This window comes from Pterocles gutturalis, unplaced genomic scaffold (genome assembly GCF_000699245.1).
Source record: "Pterocles gutturalis isolate BGI_N339 unplaced genomic scaffold, ASM69924v1 scaffold30958, whole genome shotgun sequence".
Taxonomy (NCBI): domain Eukaryota; kingdom Metazoa; phylum Chordata; class Aves; order Pterocliformes; family Pteroclidae; genus Pterocles; species Pterocles gutturalis.
This window is the reverse complement of record NW_010127086.1, coordinates 38,996-53,931: the sequence shown is the minus strand read 5'-3', so window position 1 is coordinate 53,931 and position 14,936 is coordinate 38,996. Positions and strand designations below refer to the sequence as shown.

Below are 14,936 nucleotides of genomic sequence, written 5' to 3'. Positions count from 1 at the left end.
TTTATATTTATATGTATTTATAGAAGATATATTTATAAAAGATATTGTGGTTTTTGTTTTTGGGGTAGAGAGGGTTGTCATTCTTCTGATAAAGTTGTTCATGGTTATACATCTCATATTTGAGAAGTTCTCTCTCCAGAGTACCAATCACAAAAAAAAAAAAAAAAAAAAAAAAAAACAACATTCACTTCTATTTTTGTAAGGTTCCTTTAGTAATGTACAGCAGAGTGTTTTCAGAATAAGTACTCTGACTTCTGATTGCTCTTTGCTGTCCAGGATTATCAAGAGGAAATTGCTGCAGCCCAGAAGAACAAAATCCAGCTCCAGCAGATGGGAGAGCGACTTGCCAAAGCCAGCCATGAGAGTAAGGCGTCAGAGATTGAATACAAACTTGGCAAGATCAATGACAGGTGGCAACATCTTCTAGATCTTATTGCAGCCAGGTAAAACAGTTGGTTTGTTCCTATATGCTACATGGGACAGATTGATATGCTGTATTTCATGCATTTAAAATCTTTATATTGTCTACCTTTTAATCATTAACTGTGAATGAGTTTCTTCTTAACCATCAACACTTTTCTGTGAAATTCACCTTCCTGTTTTACTTTACAGTACCTGACATCATTTCTTCAAGAGTCAATTCAAAACCTTATCTGCTAGAACGACATAGGATCCGTTGCAGTCAGATTTAGTGAGCCTTATTACTCCAGTACCATCTTACTTCGGATGAGTACTAAAAAGTGGGTGCAAATGTAGTTTTTTAAAAAAATTCATGGCAGAGGAATCAAAACAGTAAGTTTGTAGTTTTGGATTTTGAGAAGAGCCCTTCCAAAACCAAGTCTTAGTTTTTTCTGTCTGATTATTTTTTTCACTGGTGGAGAAGAGTCACTGCAGGTAGACATAAGCACATTGGTCTTAAGGATTCTTTTTACTCAAGGTAAAAATATGACAGCAATTTTTGTAACATAAAGAAATATAGGATTTCTGTTTGCTATATGAAGAAACTGGTTTATTTGTTTCAATACTCTTGAGTCGTGCTTCAGCCTCCCTCCCATTGCTGACAATAATTTTCTCACAATTTTTCACTTCATAAAAAGTACATACATTTTTTATTTTACACTTCTGTGATGTAAGGGCATATGAATTAGTAATACTTAAGACCTGTTAGCAGCAAAAAGATTTGTTTCATTTTGTCATCTTTTTTCATCTGTTCTTTTTTCATATGGTTCTGCTCTGAAATCTGTAAACATGGGAGCAGTAAGTTTTATGTAAGCAGAAGCATTCTGGTGGCTCCAGCTCCTTTTATAGCAGTTCATTTTAAAGTAATGAACACTGTACTATTCTTCCAGAACAATTAAGTCAGGAATGGTGCATTATGGTCGAGAAGTCTGCTTGTTTTGGAGGATGTGATACATCACCAGTTGTTGAACATAAAGTATATTTGCTGTATTTTTGTGTTGTCTTTTGAAACACCTACTCAAGTAAATGATCAAGTAATACCTTCAGGAAGTTTCTAGTGAAAAACTATTGCATTCAGAAACTGCAAAACACATCTTTAAAAGACCTGTATTGTCTATTGAGTGTTAGAGGTTAGTGTCTTCTACAGGGACAGGTAGGGGTTCAGGATTCTGTATCATTCTTGGGGTAGGGGAGATATAAACTGCAATATTGTACACTTAACTTTCTCGTTCTGTTATCATGAAGCAGGGTGTCAAGTCCTAATTCTAAACTAATTTATGTAAAATATTTATTTACTTTTATTTCCAGATCATTTCAACTTAGCCTTTTCAACTAGCATGCTCAGCACTGTTGTATGCAATTAAACATACAACCCTTTCCATTCCAGTGCTTACTGAAGTGAAAAAACCCTGCAAAGTGTGAACATTGCATTGCTGAAATTGGGAGAGGTGGAGAGGTTTGATGCTATGTTGTGGAAATTTTGCTGGTTCAGCTGTAGCTTAGGCTGATAGCAGTTAAAGCTCATAGTTGATTAATGTGTGTACAAAGTACTTGTACTGATGTCTAATTTCCACTGGATAAAAGGGCTTGCATCCCCCAAGGTATTTTTCAGAAGGCTCCAGAGGCTCTTTAGGATATATTGGGGTGTGTTCCTCTTATGATATTTTGGACTTTGGAATGTATCCTGTAACATGAATTTTGGCTGCACTCTGCTAGTAAATGCCGATTAATTGTTCTGGTGTTGAGAAATAAAACACATCTTTTCGTACTGTGGATCCCCGACAGCACTAATAAATTATTACAGCCTGTGTGATTTTTCTGCAAAGCTACAGTCATCCCTTGCCTTGGGCATTTTTCTTAGTCGTGTATTTCCTACAGCTGTGAACTAACAGAAGGGGTTCCATGAAAATGCATTAGTAATATAGTATGGTAGTATTCATTCAGCTGAATCTTTACCTCTTGATTTTATGCTGTGCCGTGGAGCTTCTCCATTTAACTCTAAAGTCCCTTTCTCTTTCTCTCTCTCTGTTTCTCTTTCTCTCTCTCTCTTTCTCTTTCACTCCTCTCTTGCACTTTCTCACATTGTATTTCCTTACCCACTTGTTTTTTAATTGCCTCTCCATTCTGAGGAGGTCTGTAACTGCAGAATAGGCAGCTACAGAAAGGTAGTTGTGTCTCTGCAGCAGAGACTTCTGTTTCTGTCCTTCTAGAAGATTTTCATCCTTTCGATGGATTTTTCTGATATGTCAGCCTGGTGCAAAAAATGTTACAGATGTTTACAGCCAGGAAGCAGTGCTGTTGCTGCAGCTGCTCAGGCTTTGCCAAGGAAGCTTTGTTGTGTGTGTTTTCATCCCTTCCCCTAGCACTCACGGTCCACATTCCTGGAGATCAAGTCTGGCACATGGTGATGAATGCAAGTTTTATTTAGAAACATGACCACTTGTCACCATTCAGTCTCATGTTATCAAGCAACGGCTGCTAACATTTGTTTGGTGTGTAACATTTTCTGTACAGTACTCACCAGCAAAGAGAAGTGTGTCCCCTTCCCCCCCCCCCCCCTCCAAAGCACACAGTGTTTGCAGGCTTTTGGAGTGGAAGTTCTTCTTTTTAATGCTGGACAGTTTCATGGTGGTGGCGGAGGACTTGCATGCTGTGAGGATGGCAGAGGACGGCAGTGTGGATTCAGATCTCCCAGACTGTAATTGTGATATCACAAGGCAGGCAGCCATTTTCGTTTGCTTTTGATTGATATGGTTCTTTCTGAAGTCTTGGCTTGCTGGGAAACTAGTTGAAATATTGTGATGTGTCATTACCTTAGCTAGAAATCACTATTTTCTGCTTGGTTTAAAAATAGTTGACAGTGATAACAGCATATTTTGTTTTACAGCTAGTGCTTTTGGATCCCAGAATAGTTTTTTGTTACTGATGCAGACTTAGAACTAATAAAATCTCTTAGCTGCCTGAAAGAAACTGTAGACTGATTTTACTGCTGTAAATACAAGAGCGTGTACACGCATGGGGGAAAGCAGACTTTGTATTTGTCTGCTCACTGTTTGTGTCATCAAAGGGGCATGGCTACAAGCAAAAGGCAGAGGAGAGAGGCTGTAAAGAAAGTATTTCAGACTTAACTTACTGAAGCTGGTCAGTCCCGTACATATTAATGACTGTTCTGTAACTGCATGTAATACTCAAACTCAGCCTACATCACCCTGGATTTTTGATTCAGCTTCTTGTTTTCCCTCTTCGCATTATCTTTTCTGGAAGTTTTGCTGTTGTTGTTCAGAGTTCTAGGAATTTACTTTTTGAAAGTGGAAACTGTGGTCTGAAGAGCAAACATAACTGTCAATAATAGTGTCCTGGTATGCAATAGTACTGTACTTTGGACAATGAATCTTTTTCAATCATCAGAAGATTATTTTTAAACTGATTTCTTAAAAATATTTTTTCATAGTGTAGTATTCTCTATTTCATAGAGTATTTCTTGAAACTTTGTCTCCAGTTCCAGTTTATTTTTTTTTTAACTTTTCTGCTTTCTACAGGCTTTGTACAGACTTAGCTAGCATGCTCTTACTTTTTTCATGTTGCTTTTAAAGTTTAATATTAGTAACCAGCTGTCTAAATGACTAATGCAGTAGCTATGAGTTCTATATGATGCATTGATATATAGTTACAGGGTTGTTCCTGTTTAGGTTTAAGTGGAATCTAAGGCTGTCTAATATGGGACTAGTTGATTTGAAGTTACTTGTGCTTAATTTCAGCTCCCAAGTTGTTCTTCCACTGCCTTTTTACTGTAGAATAGACATTTTAAAGTTATAAATTTCTTGGGGAAACTGAGATGCAGTAATTGGAACACAGAAACATAAGCATCGTAAGCCTATTCAAAATTTCAGATGAGGTTTTGTCAGTAAACCATAAAAATAAACAATTGAGTTCTGCAGTGTTTTTACATTATGAGAATCTTCAGTTTTTGTGAAACGTAGCAAGACTGATATATGTGTGTTATATAAAAAACAATCCTTAAAACACCTGTATCATGGATCCAACCCTTTGTTTTAAATGTGGACACTTCATTATCAAGCAGAGGAGTTATGGTCCTGCCATTAGCATGGAAAGATTGGATTTTGAGCTGTTATATTTTTAAGGAAAATATATTTTTGTTACACACACATTATGTAATTATTTGTACATAGGCACAATGTTCAGTTAGATGAAGATCATAGGCAACTTCCCTGCTAAAATTCAAGAGGAAAACTCTTAGGCGTGATGGATTGCATCTATTATTTTTTTTCACAGATCTGTTTTCAGAGGAGCTAGAGGCACAACACTGTATTCCATTTCAGTCAAAAAAAGTAAGCCCAGCAGTCTCCAAGAAACACTTGTTTATTTGCTTCTGTCTGTACCACAGACAAGGAACCTGTTATGTTAGACTCAGTACAAAAAAAGAGCAGTTATTAACAGTAAATGTAGGGGGGGGGAAGGAAGGCAGTTGTACTTTGTTTTTGTTTTTCCTTTAACTTGGAATTTTGGCACAGAGAATTATAACGGTTTGACAGTAGGTTTTGGTTTTGGTTCGAGTGTTCTTTTAATACGTCACTTTTTTTCTTTTTCTTTCTTGAGTAACTTCAGTTATGTGACTGAAAATATCTCTCTTTGGGCTGGACTTGTTTTCCATGCTGGCAAGGATGTATTCCCATGCAGTCTGCCTGAGGCAAAGAGGGCACTTCCTAAATCACAGGGCCTTTATCAGGTGTTTCAGGCAAAATGTAAATAAAATCCCACACAGAGTTTAGGATAGTATACAATTGCAAATAAGAAAAGCCTGGCCCACAGCTTGGGCTTGTGAACTCTGGAGTGACATTGCTTCTGTACAGGGCTGGCATGACTCATTGTTCCCTTCCCCACTCCAGCGTGCCTGCAAAGGATCAGCAGCACCCAGCCTTGAAAATCTAAGCAGAAGATGGGCAGGATTTCACTCCTCTTAATTAATGTCAGAGACTGAAAAGCTGTATGTGAGTTCCAGGAGAGTGATAACTGACCTTCTTGCTCACCTTATGAACAAGTTTCAGTTGGTCCAAACCCACAGAGCACTGTGTGTACAACCGTAGGTGACAAGACAATGGTGCCCCCAGACTTTGGTTGTTCTAGTATGTCTCCAAGGCTAAACACATAGCTTTGTTTTGGGATAACCTGATTACGGGTGCTGGGGAAGTCTTTCAGCATGACTGTGTTGTCTTCACTCCCTTCATAGCCAGATTTTCAGATTATCCAGATTTTTTTCCAGTTACCAACCCTGCAGCTGTTGGTCATGAGACTCTGGCAGAGGAGATTCATTCAAACTGTTCTTAGGTGTGTTTGGTGCTAAAGAGCCACAGTTTGACTATCTGTGATCTAAAGAGAGGGCCAGAAAGAGATAAAAATTTGAAAGATTTAACTTTTAAGTTATTTAAGTGGACATTAAGATCTCTGCATGTCTCTTCAGTAAGAAAAGGACACCCATATTAGACTCTTAATGGTCAGCTGCAACTGCTGCTTTAAATATAGAAACACTTGATAAATTTGCTGGTTAGTATTGTGGAAAATATGTGAATTGCTCTATTTGATTATAGTATAGTCAGGTGGTATTTTGTTTGACAAATCTGGCAGTCTTGTATTTTTCAACTCAATTTAGTCAGTCTATTCCCAGCTGCACTCATCACTTAAAGCTTTCTGATATTGAAACATTTATGTGGAAGAGCAACAGAAGCATAAAAGGCAATGTTACTCAAAATTGTTTGTGGTACTACATAAACGCAAAAAAAAAAAAAAAAAAAAAAAAAGAAAGCTTAGAAACAATTTCAGAATCCACTAATTGTGTTATGTAACATAGGGGTAGGAAGAAGGGAGTTACTGACAGATACTTTTGAAGTTGAAACAGGCTGAAGGAAAAAATACCGAGATAGGATGAAGATTTAGTCACATTTCCTCCACATTCTAAGCTTAATGTTACCTTGAATTAAAAAAAAACACATTTCCTCCACATTCTAAGCTTAATGTGACCTTGAATTAAAAAAAAAACCCCACTATTTAATTTGTCCTGGCCATTGCTGTTGCAGGATCAGGGTCTCAAGAAGAATACTACTTAGAAATGGCCGTGCAGTTATATTCCAGTTTCATCTGTTTATCTCAAGAAGAATACTACTTAGAAATGGCCATGCAGTTATATTCCAGTTTCATCTGTCTGAATCTGAAGGAGTCTGTTAAGACCAAGAATAACTTAAAATAGTCCTTGGGATTGAAGAATTCTCACAAAGTTCTCAACTGGATTTCTCTCTTTAAAACTTATTTATTCAAGGACAAGTCTTCAGTCTAAAACAGAGGGGTCATAGATCCCCCATCCCTGGAAACGTTCAAGGCCAGGTTGGACAGGCCTCTGAGCAGCCTGATTTAGTTGAAATGTCCCTCCTCATTGCAGGGGGGCGACTGGGACTTGGATAACCTTTAAAGGTCCCCTCCAACCCAAACCATTCTATGATTCGTCCATAACAGTAGACTGAATTACTTGTTTTGGGATTTTGGTGTGTGTGAGTTCGTTAAAATAAAAAAAAAAAAAGTTTTCATTTCTTAACAAACATTTAACACAACTGATAAAGGTGCAGAGACTTAGAAAATATTGTCTGGCATTAGTAAACTCTTATTTTTTCTTAACCAGAACCTATGAATGCAGGACTATTTGCACATATAGTATACTTCTGTTACCTAATAAAGGAAAACTTCAGAACAGAATTTGTCATCTTAAGTTTCTCTGAAAACCTCCTGAAACACATGCTGTAGAAATTCTCCTTCAGGGTCTACTTATGCTGCTGTTTCTTTTTCTTTACAGGGTAAAAAAGTTAAAGGAGACCCTTGTTGCAGTGCAGCAGCTGGATAAAAACATGAGTAGCCTGAGATCTTGGCTTGCCCACATTGAGTCAGAGCTGTCCAAACCTATCGTCTATGAAACTTGTGACTCTGAGGAGATACAAAGGAAGCTAAATGAACAGCAGGTAAAATACAACGCATTTAGCAGGTGCACGATGACATGGGGAGAAGCAAAGTAGAGTGTCCTTGGGCTGCATACCCAGCTCAATGCTGAGAGGGCTTGAGGCAAAGAAGTATTTAAATATCAAGGCAAGTGGTACTTACTGTGTTACTTATAGAGCCTTCTGCTGGCTTTGACATCGAATCTACCAGGAGCTGATTGACATTTCCAAGAAAGGTAAGGCACCAAGAGATGTAACCTGAACGAGTTATTGCAGTTGTTTTTCCTTTGGGGTTTGTGGTTTTTGTTTGAATTGTCTGTTCCCAGAGGCAAAACTGACACCTATTAGACCTCGCAAATTTTGCACATGCTTGAAAATTACTATTTTTTAGCAACCTTTCTAACTCATTTTTATTTTGCAGCTTGTTTGAGAATCACTTTGCACGCAAAGATGCATGAACTATACATGTGAAGTTAAAATTGGTTGTTTAATAGCACACAAAGCCTTTATGCAGTGCTAGAACAAAATAGTCAACACTGGAACGGGCAGAAAAATGTTAAGTCAAACAGATTTTGGCAATAAAACTAATGTTACTCCTAAGAAGATTGACTATACTTTCTCATTCCTATTCCACTTGACTGCGCATTGCAGTTTTACCTGGAAGCACATTGCTGGGGAGGACTGTTGTTCTGTTGCGTTCCTGTTGGTTATTTATTGGCAAAAATACCTTTTTGGTGCCTTGCTGGAATGAGTTAAAAGCTCTCCTGAGTTCTTCCTTCAGAGGAGAAAGAAACACGTGGGAAGAGGAGTGTGAGTGCCAGAATTTTTTTGGGGATAATGAATTTCAGAAGTGTACAAACTGTCATTTTGCTCTTTTAAGCTGAGTGTGGGAATGAGACCCAAGCATCCCCTCAGAGTTTTTGCTGGCTCCCCAACTGATTTGCTACATGGCTATGCAGAATTGCTTATTAATATTCTATATGTAATTTACATAGGGACAGTAATTTATAACACACAAGCATCACCCGTGAGTGGTGTTTCTGAGACAATGAAGTGCTGGGCAGGCTAAACATTGCTATCAAGAAAGTAGGCACTTGGTATTTTTTACTAGCATCCCTCTGCAGGCATCCCACAGTTTGTCACAACCACTCCTTATGGGATTTCCTCTGGGCACAGAAGCTGGTGTATCTCTTCCTTCTGCTGTTTCCTTGTGGTGATCCCCATGCAATGGTAGTGTAAACTGGTATTCTGTAGAAATGTGAGTGGTTTCATTTGAACTCCAAAGGGGAGAAATAGAGGTGAATCTCATCCTAGGATGATGCCATGTTTGGAAACTTGATGTTGATTTGATTTGGTAACACTGCAAGCCATGTTCATAATAATAATTAAAAAAACCCACCCACATTCAATGTATGGCAGCCAGTATTATTATTAGTCAGAGGCTATATCACTATCCATGGCATCTCAGAATGCCAGTACATTGGCTGTATTCTCTTTCTTTTTCCAATAGTGATCTTACGTTCTTTTCCATGTTTGATCTTCCACTGAGGTCATGTTATCTTCCCTGCTTGTACTGCTTCCTAGTTGCTCATATACAAAATTATGTTAGAAATACTATACTGTGAAAGAAGAGAGCCAAATTCCTTTTATGTACCTTCCTTATCTATTTGGCATCTACTTAAGCCAAGAATCAGCTTTGCAGGTTGCTGGTCTCTGTGGTGAAATTAAAGATACAATTAAAGCTGGATATCATGGGGAAGGTAGGGTAACTTCACTGCCGTATTTTCCTAGGGTCACAAACTTCATTTCAAGGATTACTTCTTTGTTTACTTTCTCAATCTTATACCACTTAAAATATGGGAAAATAGGTGTTTGATTTTGGGTTGATAAAGGGAAAAAAATAGCTGTATGTGGGTAACAGCAGTGCATAAAAGTGATGCTCCTTTGTGAACTAACCAAAAGGCTAAACGTTCTCTAATAAACATAGAAAATTTTAAAATCTGGGAAAGAAATATAATGCTATGGAGGAAAAAACATTGCTTGTACAAAGGCTCTGAAGGTGAATAAAAAAGTTTAATCTTTAGGAATCCTCAGGACCACCAACTGGCAGTTCTTTCTACTGCTCTACTCCAAAACAGCAGAGAAGAGATTGTGTTACCTGAACTTGCTTAACCTCTCATAGCTGTCTGGAGTATGTGTTTCACAGAGTATTGCATCTATTTATATTATGCGCCCTTGTATAACATTTCAGGATGGGTGGAAAGAAGAATAAGCACTTGGACATCATGATGAAAGAGTACTTTCCAGGCAAGTGAAAGTGAAAGGGCCAGCACTGAGGAAGAAAATATTGTAATTTTCCACTTGATGGTCTCATTTGGATGTTCACAAAACAGCCTTCTGTTTCATAGATGAGAAGAGGAAATAGATTACTTGAGTCATTGAGTCCAACCCCAGATATCAGAAACAACCAAATCAGATAGTTGATACAGGTTGACCTTGCTCAGTTTTAAATTTGCTGAGGTTTTTAGATTCTATGTTTAGATCTCATTTCCTGCTGGAAGGCATTTTCAGAACATCATATTGCTAATTGTAAGAAAAGTTCCTCTAGTTAGATATTAAATATATGTAGGTACAATATGTTGACACTGTATTTCCCTTTGCATGTTATAATTTACTTCACTAGCAAAATTATAAAGAGCAGTTCATACTACTCATCCTCAAGCTGCCGAGTTCTTATTCTCCTAAATAAAATTCCACATCTCTGATTGTCCCAATAGTTCTTTTCTTCATCCGAATTGGAAGTGAACATAGTATTCTAGATGCAATATATAGCTTTTTGGTGTAGTCACATTAGTACTTCACTGTCACTATAGGAATTATGAGCTCCAGCAGAGGTTCTTTTCCTTGCACTGATCCAACAGAAATAACCAATTACTTTTGTAGCTTGTCTTAACTTGAACCTGTAGTTCCAAACTGAAGCTGAAACATTGCTTTAAGATGAAGCATTACCATCAGTGTAGAACAAGCCATTGCAACCAGGAAAAACCAACAGCAGAAATAATACCGATCACATATAATAAGTGCTAAGACAACATAAATGTGTTTTCTTTAGCTGTCCTGAATTTTCCTTTCCCATTTCCAGTGAAAATGCTAAATAAATGGAAAATTGAAGGAAGAAAGATCTCCTACTAGGGATTCACTGTTCAACATGTGCTGCTGCCGCTCCCCATGTCAAACATGCCACTTTGCAGATAGCTCACCTGGGGAAGAGTAGGTCATGAGAGGCACCTCCACCAAACCCTCACAGTAGATAAGAATGTATTTTCTTGTCACACTTCTCCTACTAACTTCTGCTTTACGTTCTCTGTGATAATGGAAAAGGACCAGGCATGGTTCCACCATTTATTGGTGATGTTGATTAAATGTATGTGAAAGATGCTCAGCAGAGCATGCAGAGCTCTGGCAGTTTGTCCCAGGTGGTGGTCTGGTGTTTGTAGTCCCTGGGAGAGCTGTGCATGCTGCCAGGTTCTCCTGGCCTCATTGATAACATTGCAACACCACTTGGGCAGATGCAGTCTCTTAGGTATTCATTGGATGCTTTTCTCCTGTTTGCAAGCTCATTAATTTTTTTTGTTTTGAATAAGTAGAAGAGAAATGCATTTGTATTTATACATGTTTTGCAATTTCTCTTAAGAATGAATTTATTCACCTACAGGAACTTCAGAGGGACATAGAGAAACACAGCACTGGAGTGGCATCTGTTCTCAATCTGTGTGAAGTGCTTCTTCATGACTGTGATGCCTGTGCCACAGAAGCAGAGTGTGACTCTATCCAGCAGGCTACCCGCAATCTGGACAGAAGGTGGAGGAACATTTGTGCAATGTCAATGGAAAGGCGACTTAAGTAAGTCTGAAATGCCTACAAATTAGTATTTCCTTCCACGGGCAAAAATGCAGGATAGGATGTACGTGATAGGGTTGCAGTACTGAAGAAAAGGGTGTAGGGGTCAGAAAAAGATACGCTGAATAAAAGCCAATAGCTGCTATGCCTTTGATGAAAAGATGTCTTATTTCCCATTCTTCATAGAAATTATGAGAGAAGCTAGAGAAAGCTTAGCAGTGACTCCCAAGAGATTTAGAAAACGTGACCTAAGAGGGAGAGTTGCAACACTTAAGTTTACCCTAGAACTGCTGAGACTGATGGGGAAACTAGTTATCAAATGGGTGGAGTGCTATTCCAGGTGTTAGGGTTTTTATGCACTAATATTGCTCCTGTGTCTGATTTTTTTTTTTTTTTATGTTGGGAAGAATTTTAGGACTAAATAGTCATCTGGATTTTCCTCATCTGCCCACCTTAGCTTTGCTGAGCAAGTGTGGGCCGTAGAGCCTGCACTTCTTGGGTGTGGTCTGGTTTACTGCACATGCTTAGACCATCTGTACAGCGATATCCAGAAGATTCCTTGTTTTCTATTCCCATCTGGGGTGGGTGATTTTGATAGCCACTATGATGCAGCTGGATTGGGCCAATGCTATATACTCTTTGCTGACGATTAATAACACATGTTTAATTGTTTGAACTCCTGCATTTATGAAGATATTTTGTGTATCTTTTTTAAGTTATGAATCTGATTTCTGTGATGTTTACACAGTCATATCAAGAAGTCTAGGTAAAGTTTATGACTTTTCCAAATGCTGAGTTGAACTTTATATGATCTTTGGTTTTGTGGGATACTCTTAATGTATTTAGTAAAGGTTTTCTTTATTTTATGCAAAATAAAATGTTGCTTTTAAGTTGTGTTGCTCTATATCCACAGATTTCTATCTTTAAGTAATTTTATACTATTGCCATGGTAATTCTTGTATAGTGTGTGTGTGTATATATATATATATATAAATACAGCTTGTAAGTATCTATCTTGACAATATACAGTTTCTTCATACCTTGATGTTCAGCAAATTAATTCAGGACTCTTTTAAGTTAGTGTGGAACGATGCATTGAACTCTATTTTACCTTCTTCCAGTGTACACACTATACTGTTAGGAAATTTGTACCAGTAAGTTAGCTGAGCTATCAGTCTTTACAATCTTTATTGTCTAGAAACAGTTACTCATATTAAAAAGTAACTTTCCAGATGTCAAACTTCAGGTTAAGCAACTTATCATCAACAAGGCATAAATTTTTAATTTTAATTTCTTAATTTTTCATTTTTAAGTTTTTAATTTTCAGACCTTCATATCTAAGATTTGGGAAAGATGTATTCTGTATGTAAAACCAAACAAAGTTCTGCTGTAATACAACCTGTCCCAAAAAAGATCCTGTTATTTTGAATCAAATGGTGCTGAAGTTCTTGGGATTTTACAGTCTCAGTATTAAGCCAATTTGATTTCAGGATCAAGAGTCAGCCTTTTTATATTTTTATATATTCAGTTGAAGTCACATTGGGTTTTTTTAAATGTTGGAACAACTTTTATTTAATAAAAATATGTTTACAATTTATATTGAGAGATAGCATTTTACCTCTTGTGGGTGAATGAAAAAAAAAATGTTTGTCCCCCTTTGCCATACAGAATAATTTACAATAAATACATTTACAATAAATTACAATTACAGAACTGAGAACTTTAAAACATATGGTGCAACATCTTTAGCATTCTGTAAGAAAAAGTTCTGCAGTGGAAGGTAGTGTGGAATTTCTAATCTCTGAAATGCTGGCTTAGATACCTACACTGCGACTGTATTTCAGAAGTTATTTAGCATGTGCTCAGATTTTTAGAGCTCCTATTGCATAGTTATAACTTTCTTTTTATACTGATCCCAAAATTAGATGCATGAAAAAAAAAAAAAATGCCATCATCTTATTCTAGCTCTAGCTCTTATTCTGGAGTGAGCCAGCCTTCCCTGTGGTCTGTTTATCGGCCTGGCTGGGTTAGATTAAGAGCCAGTTATTGTCTGGTGCAGCGCTAGTTTCCTGTTGTCGATGATTAGTTAAAGTTCTGTAGGTCAGCTGGCCTTCAGTCCAAGCATTCCCTAATTTTCCATTATCTACTGCAGAATTGAAGAGACATGGCGGCTATGGCAAAAGTTTTTGGATGACTACTCTAGATTTGAAGACTGGCTAAAAGTCTCTGAGAGGACAGCTGCTTTCCCGAGTTCCTCTGGTGTACTTTACACAGTTGCTAAGGAAGAACTGAAGAAATTTGAGGTGATTTATAATAGCTGAAATTTAATATCTACTGATCACATTGCAGGGGCCACCTGGTGTTCTTCCTTCTCATGCACAAGTCACTCAGCAGAGACACTGTATTAATATAGTGGAGTTGGTGATTTTGTAGCTGCCTTCAGTGGCCGGTTTCTAGGCTGAAAAAAAAGTGGAAGGTGGCAACTGAAAATGCTAATAAGTCAATCCACTGTCACTTGCTGTTTGTTCACCAAAGTTAGATTTCTCCCCTTTTTTATTTCCGCAGCTTTTTAATATGTCCAGTCAGTAGGTGTTCCAGAGTAGTCATAAATCTCCCTTCACCAAGTACCTCTTCAAATGCATGCTGCACGTGCTGGTCTTTGTTTTGATTTTATCCTTCCTCCTTTCTGTAACTCTCTGAAACCAGCCCTCTGAACTCCTTTCCTGTTTTATACAATGTATAATATCCCCATTTTAGATTGTTATACTTGAAATTCATGTTTGTGCAAGTATTGTTATATGTCCACATGGTGTCCCCTGTGACTTAAAAGTTAAGTGCATGCCTCAGAATTGACAAGCTGTCACTTCAGTCAACGGTTAAGAGCTTGTTACATAACTCCATTGTGTCTGCTGCAATGTGGTGGCTTGTCTTATAATTACAACCAAGTGTATATCTGTGTGTAAAGCACACACACGTCATGTTGCCGGTCACATGTGAAAATCTTTTGTTCGGTTTTGTATTTGCAAGGAGTATATAAAGATGAGAGAGAAAAATGGTTCTGAAGAGAGAGAACAGATTGTTAGGCCATTCTGTAAACAGTCAGGTGCTGTAAAGTATTTGCTGTGAAGAAGAAATGCAAATTTTAAACAACCTCTAAGACCAGTTAATGCTTTTTGGTTTAACAATTGATTCAAAAACATAAACTGTGAAGCGCCGAGTCAAGTTTTATAATTGACATTCACATTTCTGAATATACTGGCCATGATTTGCTGTTAAACACTGCCAGACGTCATTATGGTGAGGTAGGTTGCCATAGTATAAAAATGTTTTCTTCCTGGACACAAGTACTCTGTCTCAGACTTCCTTCCCATTGTCCCTTTGTTCAGTCATCAGGATCTGAATCTCTTGTTTAGCAAGTCTTTATGAGAAACAGTACAAAAAAATACCTTGGCTGTCTTTGATTTTTACAGCTGATCTGACTTTTCCCGAAGTCTGTTTCACAGAACCTTGGCCTTTATGGTGACCTTCCCTCTCCTGCAGACTTGTGGAATTTTTACTGCCTGCAGACTGTCAGCAGGA

General features: G+C 37.7%; 1 protein-coding gene across 1 annotated transcript in view; it reads left to right on the top strand.

Moving 5' to 3' along the window:
* The first annotated feature begins 280 nt into the window (after positions 1-280).
* The window catches only part of LOC104465930 (nesprin-1-like), a 37,534-nt gene continuing 22,878 nt past the window's right edge, over positions 281-14,936 (top strand). The window contains exons 1-4 of the mRNA XM_010079176.1: positions 281-443; positions 7,319-7,481; positions 11,173-11,360; positions 13,510-13,660. Coding sequence (XP_010077478.1) covers positions 331-443; positions 7,319-7,481; positions 11,173-11,360; positions 13,510-13,660 — 615 coding nt within the window. The 5' untranslated portion in view covers positions 281-330. The remainder of the gene's footprint in view (positions 444-7,318; positions 7,482-11,172; positions 11,361-13,509; positions 13,661-14,936) is intronic.